The sequence below is a fragment of the Lampetra fluviatilis genome, chromosome 2 (assembly GCF_964198595.1).
Source record: "Lampetra fluviatilis chromosome 2, kcLamFluv1.1, whole genome shotgun sequence".
NCBI classification, from domain to species: Eukaryota; Metazoa; Chordata; class Hyperoartia; order Petromyzontiformes; family Petromyzontidae; genus Lampetra; species Lampetra fluviatilis.
Genome location: NC_136276.1, coordinates 6,369,790 through 6,383,271, shown reverse-complemented (window position 1 = coordinate 6,383,271; position 13,482 = coordinate 6,369,790). Strand labels below are relative to the sequence as shown.

Sequence of the window (13,482 nt, the reverse complement as noted above, 5' to 3'; positions counted from 1 at the left end):
ATATGGTGCTGTATTTTTAGGATAGTGTGTTTATAATATAATTTTATGTAGATATCCACATTTATTTAATATTTTTCTTCCGCAGTTTTTATTGAAAATGCAATATTTGATATCTCAAAAACCTGATGTGATAGACAAAAACTGATACCAGATTTGGAATCAGCACCCCAAAATTACATTAAAACCGTTGGAATACCTTATGCCAGAAAAAGTGTGTTGACCAGTGTAATCACCGGTGGCGTTTGTTTTTGGCGTCTCAGCCCAGGGATGTGTCCGAGCGGCGGCTGCGATTGTATCTCGAGAGATGCTGAGCCGCCGTCACTGACACTGTCCGCAGCCCCTGGGGGCGACGTTTCGCTGCGTCAAGGGACGCCGGCTGCTGAGTTCACTGCTGCCCTTTGCTGGGGTGGAGGGATTCGATTGGGAGAAAACCCCCGTCCACAATGCAATGCCATAAGCAGCGCTGCCACGTGTGTGTGCTCGCAAACTGCTGCGACAAAAACAAAACCATGCGCGGAGTTTTTCGGGAGGGGGAGGGCAATGCCCATTCCAAAACTGGACACCTTAATTTATTTTGAGTAGTTTACAGTTAAAGTAAGGGACAAAGCTAACCCCCTGCCACCCCCCCCCAAATATAGAAGTCAAACTCTGCCTATGTAAGGCCTCGACACAGAGTCATTGGGTCTCTGTGTGTCTATGTTGTCTGTCTCTCTCTCTGTGTGTCTCTGTGTTGTCTCTCTCTGCTTGTGTGTCTGTCTGTGTCTCCGTGCCTGTGTTTTGTCTCTCGATCACATTTAGTTCTACCTGACGACGGTTGCTTTTGTTGCAATCGAAACGTCGTATTATATTATTTAATTTATTTTCTTTCTACGTGACTTTACCGAAAGAGCCAAAGAGTAACACACGTCTTGTTTAACGCTGTCTTATTAAGAGCATCGCTTCACCGTTATCTAATGCACATAACGTCTGGGCGAGGCGCAGCTTGTTCATTTATGTAACTCTGCTTATTACGTATCGTACAAAAAATGTGCAGTCGCCGCAACGCGTCGCTCCGAGCCGTTTTTGGAACGACAGGTAACCCAGGGCCACTGCTGAAAGTGATCGTCCACCAAGAAGCTGTCTGCGTCATCATCGTGCCTCATTCTCTGACTCCGCTCAGATATATTGAAAATAACATAAACCCCAATCGCTTCTCATCTGTTTGAAATTCTCTCACCCGGTAGAAACGACACCTTGAACACGACACGAGCGTTTTTTTTTGGTTGGACGCGCATTGATGGTGATTATGATGATAAATGCGGCGGCAGGCGTGTTTGTATAATCACCCGCATGTGCACAGAACTTGCACGTTCGGTAGAACCTGTTTCCAAAACACCCCGCAGGAGGGTCGGGTGGGTGGGTAGAGGTTTGCAGAAAACGCCGCTCGTCAATTATCAACGTGGGCAGTGCCCCCCATCTACACCACCCATTGGCCGCGAGCCCTTGTGGGTGATGTTCTAATCGCTTGTGTGGTCGAGTGTGTGTGTGTGTGTGGTGGGGGCGGGAACTCCTCGGTTGTCGCTGAACATCCCTGAACATCCCTGATCATCTGTGTCGCTCAAATGCCACCCCCGACATCAGCGTTCACCTTAAGACCCCCAACTCTTAAGCCAGGGCCATCGGTTACCATTAGAGGTGGGTTTGCACGGCGTTGTTCCGGCATGTTAATGATCGGTGTTAAGGTTGCTCTCCTCATTAAGCGGAACGCTTATGTGTTTCTGGAAGCTGTTGTTTGGCAAAATGCCGAGACAACGTCGTATTTTATTTTCATCCCCGTCAAATATGCGTGAACAAATGCTGACCAAACGCACAGCCGCGTGAAGGCGCAGTCACGGTATCGATCGTTGGCGAATATTCATGAGACGTCACGAGCCACGATCAGTCCACTCCTGGATGAAGTTCTCCCCGAGCTGCCGCTATCAGCATGAGATGCTGACATCTCCTGAGATGCTGACATCTTCTGATATGCTGATAGCGGCAGCTCGATATTTGACGGTGGACATCACCCTCAGGCGTGTGTGTCCCCCCTCCCACCTCCCCCCGCCTGACACTCTGTCATGGGTTTTGATCAATGTCCATCATCCATCCCTTGGAGACGTGTGTCCTGGCCAAGTCCACCCACTTTTAAGGTCAAGATGATGTATTTCACCTGTGTATGTCCTTCTCTTGGGTTTTGCCCATGGTTAAACAAAAGACTGTGAAGTACCGAAAACACCCCCCCTCGCCTCTCACAGCCCGAGCACGCATCTCCTTACAGGCCTGTTCACAAAGCCATCGTGAAAAAACACACACACGCACTTTTGTCCAAAAGGTGCGTTTCAAAATGCCACACCCCACATACCTCACTCTGAAGTGCTCGGATATTTGTCATTTTGTGGAAACGTTCATGAAAGCATTGTGCCGGCACATTGCTTTTGCTTACGGGTTACCAGCCGCATATTTTGAATTTGTTGGCATTTTTGGTGTTAAAATGAAAAAGAAAATGCACCTGCGTGCATGCACGTCGACCTTTTGGCACTGTCGGTAGTCAATCGTGATAATCGGAGGTATGGGGTGGGGGAAGGAACAACAACTACGACTAACGCGGCACACTCGTTATTGTTAATTGCCCGAGGAATCTCGAACTGGATTTTTGTTTTGTCTGCCAGTAAATAGAATCTGTTGAAATTCGCGAAGATGCGTGCGCGATCGGAATGTGCGCTCTGCGCGGCCGCCGCGTCCCGGCATGGAGCAATCGTCGCCGCGATTTCAGGAGTCCGTGCCCCGCCCTCGCACACACCTTCTCCCCCACGCCTTCGTTTTATTATCGCCGCGAGCGTGCCAAAGGCCGCTGTGGGAGGCGCTGCCGTGGCCTCTCGCCGCCCAGCCCGCGTGGGTTATTATCGGGGCGCTGAGAGCGCAGTCGGAGCCGACCGCCCTTGCCCCAAACCGGTTCGTGGGCTTTACGAGACGGCGACCGCCTGGGCGAGCCGGCGTTGTAGCGCGAGACTGCCCCTGCTGGAACGCGCCGCTGAGATTTCTCACATCATCACCCACGGCTGCAGCCGAGGACCCTCGGCAGAACACTGTGCCGGGAAGGGGCGCGGGGTTCCGTCTCTCGGTTCGCCGCCGAATGAAGATGAAGCGGACGCCTTTTGCTTACTAAATTCGTCCGATCTCTGCTTTCATTTCGAAGCTCCTTGCTCGAGCGCGCGCGTTCGATCCACTCCGCCAGCGATGCCCTTCGCGTCCGAAAGACCTTGGCTCGGCAATCGCTGAACTTCTCTCGACTGGACTTGTCCGAAGAGTCGGGAGAGTCGCTCGGAGACGCTTCCAAATGGAAGTGTCCCCCACTCAAGACGCGGCGGCTGGAAGCGCCAAAGTCCGCGGTCCCATGGAGATGCTGAAACGGACGCTGCGGCGGCAACTCTCCGACGGCGCCTTCAACGCCGACCGAGAGCTGAGGCTCAACTGGCCGAACCTGTCGCACCATTCGCTGGGACGCAGATACGAACTTCCCGACGGCAACAGTCTTGATTTCACGATACGCGGATTGCGATGGGTAAATAGAATCGTTTGCTTTGGTATTTTTGTTTAATTGTCAAACGTATACATTGTCTGCAATGTTGTGCGTACGCGGCCCTTTTGAGTCGATGCGATGTCGACGGACACCCACGCTGTCTGGTAGTTATTTTTTCTGTGACCTGCAACACAGTCCATGAAACGAAAAATTCCCTCCCTTGTAATCACGATGGCAGCTGCTCAATAGATTCAGCCAATGCCGGGTATCCTGACAAAATGTGTCCTCTATTGCTGCGTGATATTTTGAGGGCACAAAGTATTTTTTAGGACGTGTATTTGGCAGAACGCCGATCGTCATCTGGAACTTCAGTGTTGTGCTGTGTATATTGGAGATTAACTCCGCTTTCAAAATGTGCTTTTTGGTAGTGGTGGAGACATCCCGAAGTGATCATTGTTAAGCCACGTAACTTCTCTGCGTGAGCAGAACCCCCCGACTCCGTGCAGCTTTAGAATCCTTGGCTGATTGCCAGCTCTGGAAATTGGCTTTGCATCATAAAGGTCAAACCAACTTATTCCATGCGAATTCCTCTAGTTGCATAACAGAGTGATTTTTTTTAAATAGATAAGAATTGTAATTGGTTATTCCGCATTTTTGCAATAATCGCCCCTCTTGGCAGTGCCTACTTGGCACTGGCGATGTGGGAACTGCATTGCCTGGCAGTGGCCGTACCGCAGTTAAACATTGCCACTGAGAATTTCCCTATAGAAGCGTACATTCAGTACCCGGGCACTGCGAGTTCCATAACCTTGAGCCGGCACACAGGAGATGGCCATGTAGATGACTCTATTTGTAATGTCAGCAGCTTTATCACACAACATCGGTTGTTGCTGTACACAAAGCACCGTGATGCCGCTAAATGCCGGGTGCCTTGATCTCGCTACCATGCGACTCTTCACCGTTGGCAGTGGCGGCGGACTAATGCAATTTCTGGTTTTTGTCCTTCACAAATTAGGGGAAAGTAAAACACCTATCCCATCTTGCAATGAAATCCTCCCGGGGAATAGTTTTTTTGTCCACTTCTTCACACGGTCACAATCTGTTCCGACTGCCTTTTTCTTCATTGTCGTACTTTTGTCACTTTTTGTGACCCAGGTCTCTCTTGCAAATAGAGACTCCATTTCGGCCTCTTGAATCGCGGCATTTGCTGCCTCTGAACGGCCTTTTGCGTGTATATCGTTACTCTTGTTGATGAGTTTCTCATAGTTCTTTCTCGCGAAACGTATTGCAACACGGTTTGGTCCGCACTCTCTTCATGGCACACCTGTTTTGCGGCACCATTAGCATGTTCTGTTCCCCTGTCGCCCTTGCCACAACAATTAAATGTTTATTTTAATTAATATTGGCAGGAATGCTCGTCAAACGCGTTCATTCCCCCGATTATTTTCATTACCGGCATTTCTTGTTTTCATGTTGCAAACACGTTGGTAAAATGCAGTGCTTGGAGCAGTTTACAGTATAGCTTGTGAGTAATTCTATCTGATAAGTCAGCTGATTGAGTCTTGAGTTTATAAGCAACTTTTTAAATTGAAGTTAACAAAGAATGGCCTGAGGGGGGGTTAAAGTGCCCCTTTTGCATGTGGTGTATCATTAACTCCGGGATATAAATTATGCTAGTGCATTGACAATGTGGTTATTGATAGTCAAGTTCAGCGACTTTCCTGAAAGCACCTTTTTCCAGTGCACTGATGACTATGGACATCAAACTACCTTTGCTGCCCTACCACGCACTCACTCGACCACGCAAACCTTCCCTTCTAGAGCTCCCAATATTTTGTTTGAATATAAAATAAGATAAAATTCCAATGTTCTTACAAATATACCACGCGAAAGCAAAAGCCTGCCAATTAGATCGTACCTGTGTGATACAAACGACGAAGCACACATGAGTGTACTCCAAGTTGCGGGCGCTGTGCGTTTCGGCGCGATGATCCGATTGAGATTAACTTTTTTGTTTGTGCGGTTCGTGTCGACTGCTCATTCTGCCGGATTTTTGCCGCAATTGCCAATTATACTTTTTTTTTTGCTTCATCACACCCATTGTGCGTAATTCATTTGTCCGTGACATCATTAGGACCGGGTCACGAACTGCAAAATGGACACAATTTCCACGCGACCGTGTTGCGCAACCATAGTCAGAAGTTGATCGTGTCAGAGGCGTGCTTGTGTGCTTAATTCGGCCATGGAGATGTAAAATTTCGCGGTTGTGTGCTCCTGCAATAATCACTCGGATAGGGAAGGAGGAAACAGTGTACAGGATTAATATCTTAAGTGTTTCAGGTGAAAACTCTTTTTTTTCAAGGGGTTAAAAAAACTCATTTAAGTACATTGTGGCTCTGTTAATGCATTGTCTTTGAAACGAATTGGCCTACACCAGAGACAGCCTTCTTTAAGGCCTTGCCTCACCTTGTCTCACTATTTGGTGTTCAAACACCAAATGTAAAACCTATTCCTATTTTTCATCATTTTGGATACTGGAAAAAAAGGTCCCATGATGTAATTGAAGTACAGCAAAAACTAAGTAAATTAATAGAGTAGTTTTTCTACCTTCGGATCAACTCTCCGAGATTTATGTATGCATGCATGCATGCATGTTGAACTTCCTTCACACCGTATGCAATGGGGGCATAGTTGTGTCCCCGGGAAAAAAAATACTGTACACAGACACTTGTAAATTAGTTTATACAGTCATAATTATGGCTTATACAGTGAAGTATATGTCGACTGGGGGGAGGGGGGAGTGAAGAATCCAGACGATTTCAGTCTGTTTTTATTCTCTCTTCAAGTAATAGGTCACTGAGTCACGAATAAGGAGCGGCTAATAATAGATCAAGCGCATGTTAGAGGCAAGATTGAACGCAGAATGCTGCACCCAATTTCTGTTTTGCAAACTGCACGGAAAATCAGCTTGCGGATAAATTTAAGCGAACTGCATTTCAAATCTGATGAGCTTAGTGTTGATATTCGTGGCTCATGGGAAGCCTGTAGTCTCTGCAAACCTTGACCCCTCGGATTGGAGAACACCTCCTCTGAGGGTCATTGTTGTGAACCTATGGAAGCTGCCCTAACGAACGGTGAGGCTCAAATGATCCACGGTGTTTGTTCCTTAGTGTCACATGAACACCATAGGATTGAGACCGATTTAAATGAAAAAGGTCCCTATCTAAAACACGTGGTGGCTGGCCAGCATTGGCTTGAGAAAGCCTGACTCTGCTAATGAGACACCGAATGTTGAAACCGGTCCAGAGATTACGAGTATTAAATCAAAGATGCTGGAAGAATTCACTCCCAGAAGGCCATGGGGCCGATTGGATGCGTGTAAATACTTGTATTTATAAAAAAAAAATAGTTTGTTTTATGTGGAGGGACAGGTGCAGGAAGGAAGGAAGCGTATATTCGACTTAGTTTAACATGTAGGCTTTCGCGACCAATATTATCCATAATAGAGGTTTTTTTGGGTTAGATCGTGTAAATATATAAATGTGTGGCGGGTTTTAACGACACATTTATATATTTACGCGATTTAACCCAAAACACTTCTATGGATAGTCCACTTAATTAACTTTGTATTTATAGTAAAATATCGGTTTAAACATACAAGCATTGCATTTAACAAAATACATTTGTTAAGTAACCATGAAATAAACAATAAACCATCACAGTACTGACAACAATTTGTAACTGCACATGCCTTTTTACAATAATAAATAATAACAAAATTTGAGCAGTTATTTTGGATTAAAGCAATGAAGTGCAGTGAAAAGTAGATTTCAAAATGATGACGATTTACCACTTTACAACATTGTAGTAGTATAGGAATTCCGACCGATACAACGCATTGACGTCCGCTTGTGTAACAATGCAAAATTCAAGAGAAACGAAGATTTACTGGTGGGAAGTGTAGCGCTGTCCAGCTGGGAATTCGGGCACAGTTTTACGGTGGACTAATTCTCATTCCATATTGCTGCGTCGTGAGAGACGGTGACGACGATAGCTCAGGGAGGCCCTCATCCAACCGTGGATTGACCGTGGCCGATGACGATCTCAGAGATGTGCGGGAGTGAGAAAGGAGCTCTTTAAGAGAACTCGGTAGGAGCGGCAATAACGAGAGCGGCGAGTAAATGGAGCATTCGTAGATTCACAGAGGCAAAAGATTAAAGCTTTATTTGGGCAGCAGCGAAGCCTCGCGATCACCGTAATGGTCTCGGCAAAGCCCGTTGCGCATTCGTCACTTGCGTTCAGCTTCACTGCGGAAGCGGGCCTGTGCACATGCACGGTCACCTGGCCCTTGAACGCGATGGAACCGAGCCCTCCTCGCGTGACGTTGGAAACACCTGCCAGGTGCCGGCAACCTCCAAGCCTGACCGTGTCAGGCGGCAGAGCCGTAAACACGTCACCTGAGCTGCTGTGTTGTGACTCACGGCCGTGGTGCTTACGGTTGCCACTCTTTGGAACACTAAACCTGCAGTGGTATTTGCAGGCGCCTCTTTACAAACGCTTCCTATTGCTTATTCAATTACTCGCCACGTAATTTAATTGACAGTTCCGTTCGTTTGCCACGTACTGTAATTCATTGTATTCGGTGCACGTCTGTGTTTTGTTGTTCAAAGTTTGATTGATTTTAATGGGGTTTTTTTGCTTTCGTTCTGTTGCATTGTTTGCCATGCATGCATATTCCGTTTTTTGTATTTTTTTTTTGTTCCAGACTCCTATAATAGAGACCACAGTCTCCCACCGGCCATTAAAACCTCTGGGCCAGGTTTCGCTCATGAGCCAGGTAACCCCCCCCCACCCCTTCTGTTTGCTCGCCACACACACACCACACGCACCGCGGCACTGGATGGACGTGAACCTTGACCTTCTCCCACGGGGTTTGTGTTCCAGCCGTAGAGCGTGCAGGCTGTGCAGTTGCATCAGCGGCCGTGAGCTGGAGGGGTGCGCCCAGGCACCAAGCCACAAACATTGCTGGCAAATTGTACAGGGGGCCCCATATGTCATTCCTTGCATCAGGGCCTATGCCAATTACACTGCACCACGCAATGAAGGAGACATGCAGAAATATAATACAGTGGTTGCAGCGTAACCAGATGCAATGAAATCGACGGGTTTTTTTCTCCGTAGATGCAATAATTAAAGACACTGACAAATTTGTCCATTTCTATCTCAAACACAATGGTGACTAATGGAGGTATAAAATACAACAATAGTGATTTACAGCCTTTCGTCAATCTACTGCTGAGTGAAGGCTTCCCCACACTCTTCGGTCATGGAGGTTTGTTTGACCATTCATCATCACACTGGTTGGCAAAGGGGGGCCCAGGACAATTTCAGAAATCGCTCACCATTGACTTTATTCATGGCCGGGAATGGAACTCAGTTCGCTGAGTTCATAGCTCTGTGATTAACCAATCTGCCACCACTCCACGGTAAAACACACACACTCTACCTATCGTTGGATTCATCATGCAGTGTGCTAACCACGGTGCCAGCACTCTACCCGAGTAGAAGTGTAAGCTGCCTTAACTCAGCTGGCTTGCACTATGGGAGGGTGGGATGAGCGGACCTCATTGCCAGCGCTGTGCACTGACATCCAGATCCTAGCACAGAGATTCTTTCATTCCAGTCCACCGTGCTTCACGTTGACTCAAGGCTGTTATCCCATGTGCCTCTGGAGCACGTGACGTGCACACTCGGTGATTGTAAAATCGTATCGCTCGCAATAGCAGTTTCATATAATTCTAGATTTGAAGTTTTCATGACTGCAAGGATTCATACTCTTTCGTTTTTTCGGTAAAGTCACGGAGGTAAAAATTAAAATTAATTAAATCGTGATTTAATTTATTTTATTTTTTTACCTACATGACTTTAACGAAAAAACCAAAGAGTACAGTTTCATATAGCCCATACCGCAACATTGTGTCGGTCAGGAATCCATTGGCGTGGGTTGCTATGTGCAGCTTCACACAACGCATATAATTGACCACAACACGTGACACAAAATATCCACGTGTTGTTATTGTTGTCAGTGTCTGTGCGTGGATATTGCTACTGAATTCCACAGTCAGCTGACCTTGTTACGTGACAAGTACCGGACATTGTGAAGGTCTGTGTCAGGCCACCATGGAATGCAATGTGGTGTAAGTTGACATTGTTGGAATTAACCTATTTGCCTTTTGCAATGCTAAAAGTATAATGGGTCATTGTTTCAGTGGGTGAAACTGTATTGCCTGAAGACAGATTAACTCTTCAAATGGTTGCATGGTTGCATCCCAGTTCACGGTGATATTTGATCATAGTCCATCTTTGCACATGGCGACTGACATTTGCATCAGGATCAACAGCAGTGCCATGATCCCTGCTGAGTAGCCATCCTGGTGCAATAGGAAATTCGCTCGCTCTATGATATTGTTCGGTCATCGGCAGACCAGCAGAGACGTTTGGCTTTCAAGGCCCACTTCAGTCGCATATGCTTGATGCTGCCACGTCCTGTATGGTACATGGTCCTGTCATTCCATTACTGAGCAGCACCGCTCAATTGGTATTTACTCTTGGGGCGCGTGCATGCGTAAGCACAATTTTAATCAAGATCAAGTTTCCAATAGCTACGTCTCAAGGCAATGATAATTAAATCCTGACGAGAACAGCCATCGCAACACAAAACGTAGTTCTGGCCGGAACGCAACTAGATTTAACAAGAACATGTCGGCTCGCTACATATTTCTCTTTTTTATTAGTTGGTCACATAAGACACTACAAAATGGCCACAGGAGTAGTAAGCCGGTGGTCTGCGTAACACCGACTGAGGGGACTTCAGTGCACGCAGCCCACACCTGCGCGCGTGTCGTTAAAGTCTGATCGCGACGTCGCGTTCACGCGGAAAAAAACCCCACGAGCGATGTTAACACGACGCCGGTTGGTTCGCAGGTCCCCTCGGAGAAGATCCTCCACGCTGGCGTCGTCCTGAGGAACGTGATCCTGAGCAGGGCCTCTCACATGATCAGGGACCGCAAGTACCACCTGAAAACCTACAGGTGCGTCCGAGCTCAACATCCGATGACCTATTATATTTAGAAAAGTGCGTTCAGGGTATTTAGCTGCTGTACATTTGCACGTGACGAGCCACTTCGTTGAGCTTTCATTTGTGGCCAGGTCGCTTCTGAAAAAGAGTTATATAGCTCAGTGGGCCTTACCTGGCAAAATAAAAAATCGTAAAATAAAGAGTCCATAATACTTGCCCCAACAGCCTGTTGTTAAAGGCTACACGGGGGATCTTAATTTGTGTTGGTGTGCGTGCGTGTGGGACAGGCGGTGCTGCGTGGGGGCCGAGCTCGTCGACTGGCTCATGCAGCAGAGTCCGAGCGTGCACGCGCGCACCCAGGCCGTCGCCATGTGGCAGGTTCTGCTGGAGGAGGGTGTCCTCAATCACGGTAATGGCCGTCGCAGTCGTTGCCGGGGCGGTGTAGCCGAGGTGGCGCGCGCGTAAGGGGGCGGTCAAGCGCCAATCGAGTGCGCCGACAGTGGCGGCAGCAGCATCGTCGTCGTCGTTGCAATTGCACCGGCGTGCTGGGCTATTGAAGAGACAGGAAATTGGACAGCCGGGTGACATTTTAAGTCTCTTTCACCAGGGCCCCACTGTGTGTAGAGGCTGTGAGTGGGAGGAGGGAAACCCCCGTTTCTTGTTGATCACCGATCAAAAAGATCAACAAGAAAAAGGTTTTTTTTCTTAAGTGCTCTCCACTATTTTACTACGGCCACGCGTACTTCATTGGTGATTTTTCACAAATGACATTTATGCAGTGAGGAATTCCAAACATGTCTGGCGAGGAATGAATTACAGGAGACCCTTGAATATCGCCGGGAGGAGGGGGAAAGAGGTTACGTTCTTGTAAAGTACCATGAAAGGCAAAAACCGCGATATTCAATACTTAAGCCTGACCTAAAAATAATGGGCTTAGGTACACGGCAACCAAAAATAGACACATCACATTTAAAATGAGTACGGTGCTGTGCCAAACAGACTAAAAACTAAATGATTGAAATGAACGCGTAAAATCCCAATACAAAAAACATTCCTAGACAATAAATAGGATAATAAATACTTGACTTACCAATGATGATGATCCAAAGCGCATGTGTGTGTGTGTGTGTCCACGAGTTGGGAACGGTAGTGCAACGATTAGCACGCTGCGTTACGAACCCAGCGACCTGAGTACGAGTCCCGGTTATGCCCAACACCAGTGACTATCTGAATCGGTCCTGGGCCTCCTCTAGGTTGACTCAGCCTCAAATGAGTACCTGTGCGGTGTTTAAACATCGCCACTCGGGAGATAAAGGCGGCCGGGCGTGGTGCTGGCCACCCACCCCCTCGAGTGCCTGTCCAGCCTTCATAGGTGCTCGCTAACAGCACTTGCCCCAACGGTCTGTTAATAGGCTATACAATGTATCTATTTCTTTGTCTCTTAGTGTCCATGTCATTTATGGTTGGCTTGCACAGCTCCTTGTTGAGGTTCGTCCGTGCAAACAAGTGCCTCCGCTAAAATGAATCGACCGGCGTCGAAGTTTTTTTGCTCCGTGTCCCGTGTCGTCTCTCACGCAGTCGACCAGGAGCAGAACTTCCAGGACAAGCTGCTCTTTTACCGCTTCCTGGAGGACGAGGCGGAGACGCCGCTGTTCCCCCTGGTGGACGAGCTGCGCGAGAGCGAGGAGGAGCTGCAGGAGACGCTCATCCTCCTGTCGCAGCTCGGCCCCGACGCCCTCATGAGGATGATCCTGCGCAAGCCGTGAGTCACAACAACAACAACCGCAACAACCGCCATTCACCACGGCACTTGTGCCAAGCCATGCGCACGTTAAGGCCACGTGAAGTATCGAACGGACCCGCCTGCAGGAGGTCACGGGGCAGACCCAGGTGCCATGGGCTGACTGACTGAGGTGACTCGGTCAGTGCTCGTGAGTCACGGGCGCAGCGCCACACGCTCGGCGTGTGTATGTGTGCGCGTGTGGGGAGCAGTGGCGCGACGGTTGGCGCGCTGCGCTATGAACCCAGCGACCCGAGTTCGATTCCTGCTCACGGTCAACGACGACGACGACTATTTGAACCAGTTATGGGCCTCCCCTACTTCGACTCAGCCTCAAATGAGTACCTGGCAAAGGCGGCCGGGCATGGTGCTGGCCACCCACCCCCGTGTGTGCCTTCTGAGCCTTTATAGGTGCTGGCTAACAGCACTTACTCCCAAGAGTCTGTTAAGGCTATAGGGGGATCTTTGTCTTTGTTGAGGAGCACAGCTGGTGCATCTGCCAGTCATCTCAGTCAGTCAACCCATGGGACTTGAGTCCGTCCCGTTACATCCCACCAGCAAGCCTTTCGACATTTCACGTAGCCCCAAATGCACCAAGCCTGGCACAAGCGCTGTGGTGACGTCACCGCCACTTCGTGGTGAATGGCGGTTGTTGTGTGGAGTGTCAAGATCTGGACACAGTCCCAACATTGAGTTTTGCTGGCGGGCAAGGCTGCGTCGGCTGGGTCATGTCGCCCGCATCCCCGGACACCACATGGCCAAGCAGCTTCTCTTTGGCCTAACTGGACAGCCAACGGACTAGAGGAGAGATGGAGTTGATGCTGTGCAGAAAGACGTGGCACTAATTGGACTTGCAGATGACTGGTAGCAGCGGACGTTGCTTGGCATTTGGAGGCCGTCGCCCTCCAACAAGAACGGAGTGCAGAGAAGCAACGAGTGGGAGCACCGTGTGGCTAAAATGCAGCCATTTGGCACAGTAGGGAGCACAAGTGGTGCATCTGCCAGTCTTCCCCGTCAGTAACCCCATAAAAAAACCTGGGTCTCTCCTGTGACCTCCTGTCAGCAAGCCATTGACACTTCACGGGG

The 13,482-nt window shown here is 48.5% G+C and overlaps 1 protein-coding gene across 10 annotated transcripts in view; it reads left to right on the top strand.

The window, feature by feature from the left end:
• The window catches only part of RAPGEF4 (Rap guanine nucleotide exchange factor 4), a 92,627-nt gene that overhangs the window by 53,418 nt on the left and 25,727 nt on the right, over positions 1-13,482 (top strand). For 9 of the 10 annotated variants that reach the window (XM_078866888.1, XM_078866880.1, XM_078866955.1 and 6 more), the window contains 4 exons: positions 8,304-8,375; positions 10,523-10,629; positions 10,904-11,025; positions 12,195-12,378. In XM_078866888.1, coding sequence (XP_078723014.1) covers positions 8,304-8,375; positions 10,523-10,629; positions 10,904-11,025; positions 12,195-12,378 — 485 coding nt within the window. Of the gene's footprint in view, positions 1-2,998; positions 3,581-8,303; positions 8,376-10,522; positions 10,630-10,903; positions 11,026-12,194; positions 12,379-13,482 lie in introns of those variants that run through there. The other variant, XM_078866929.1, reaches the window with a different exon arrangement.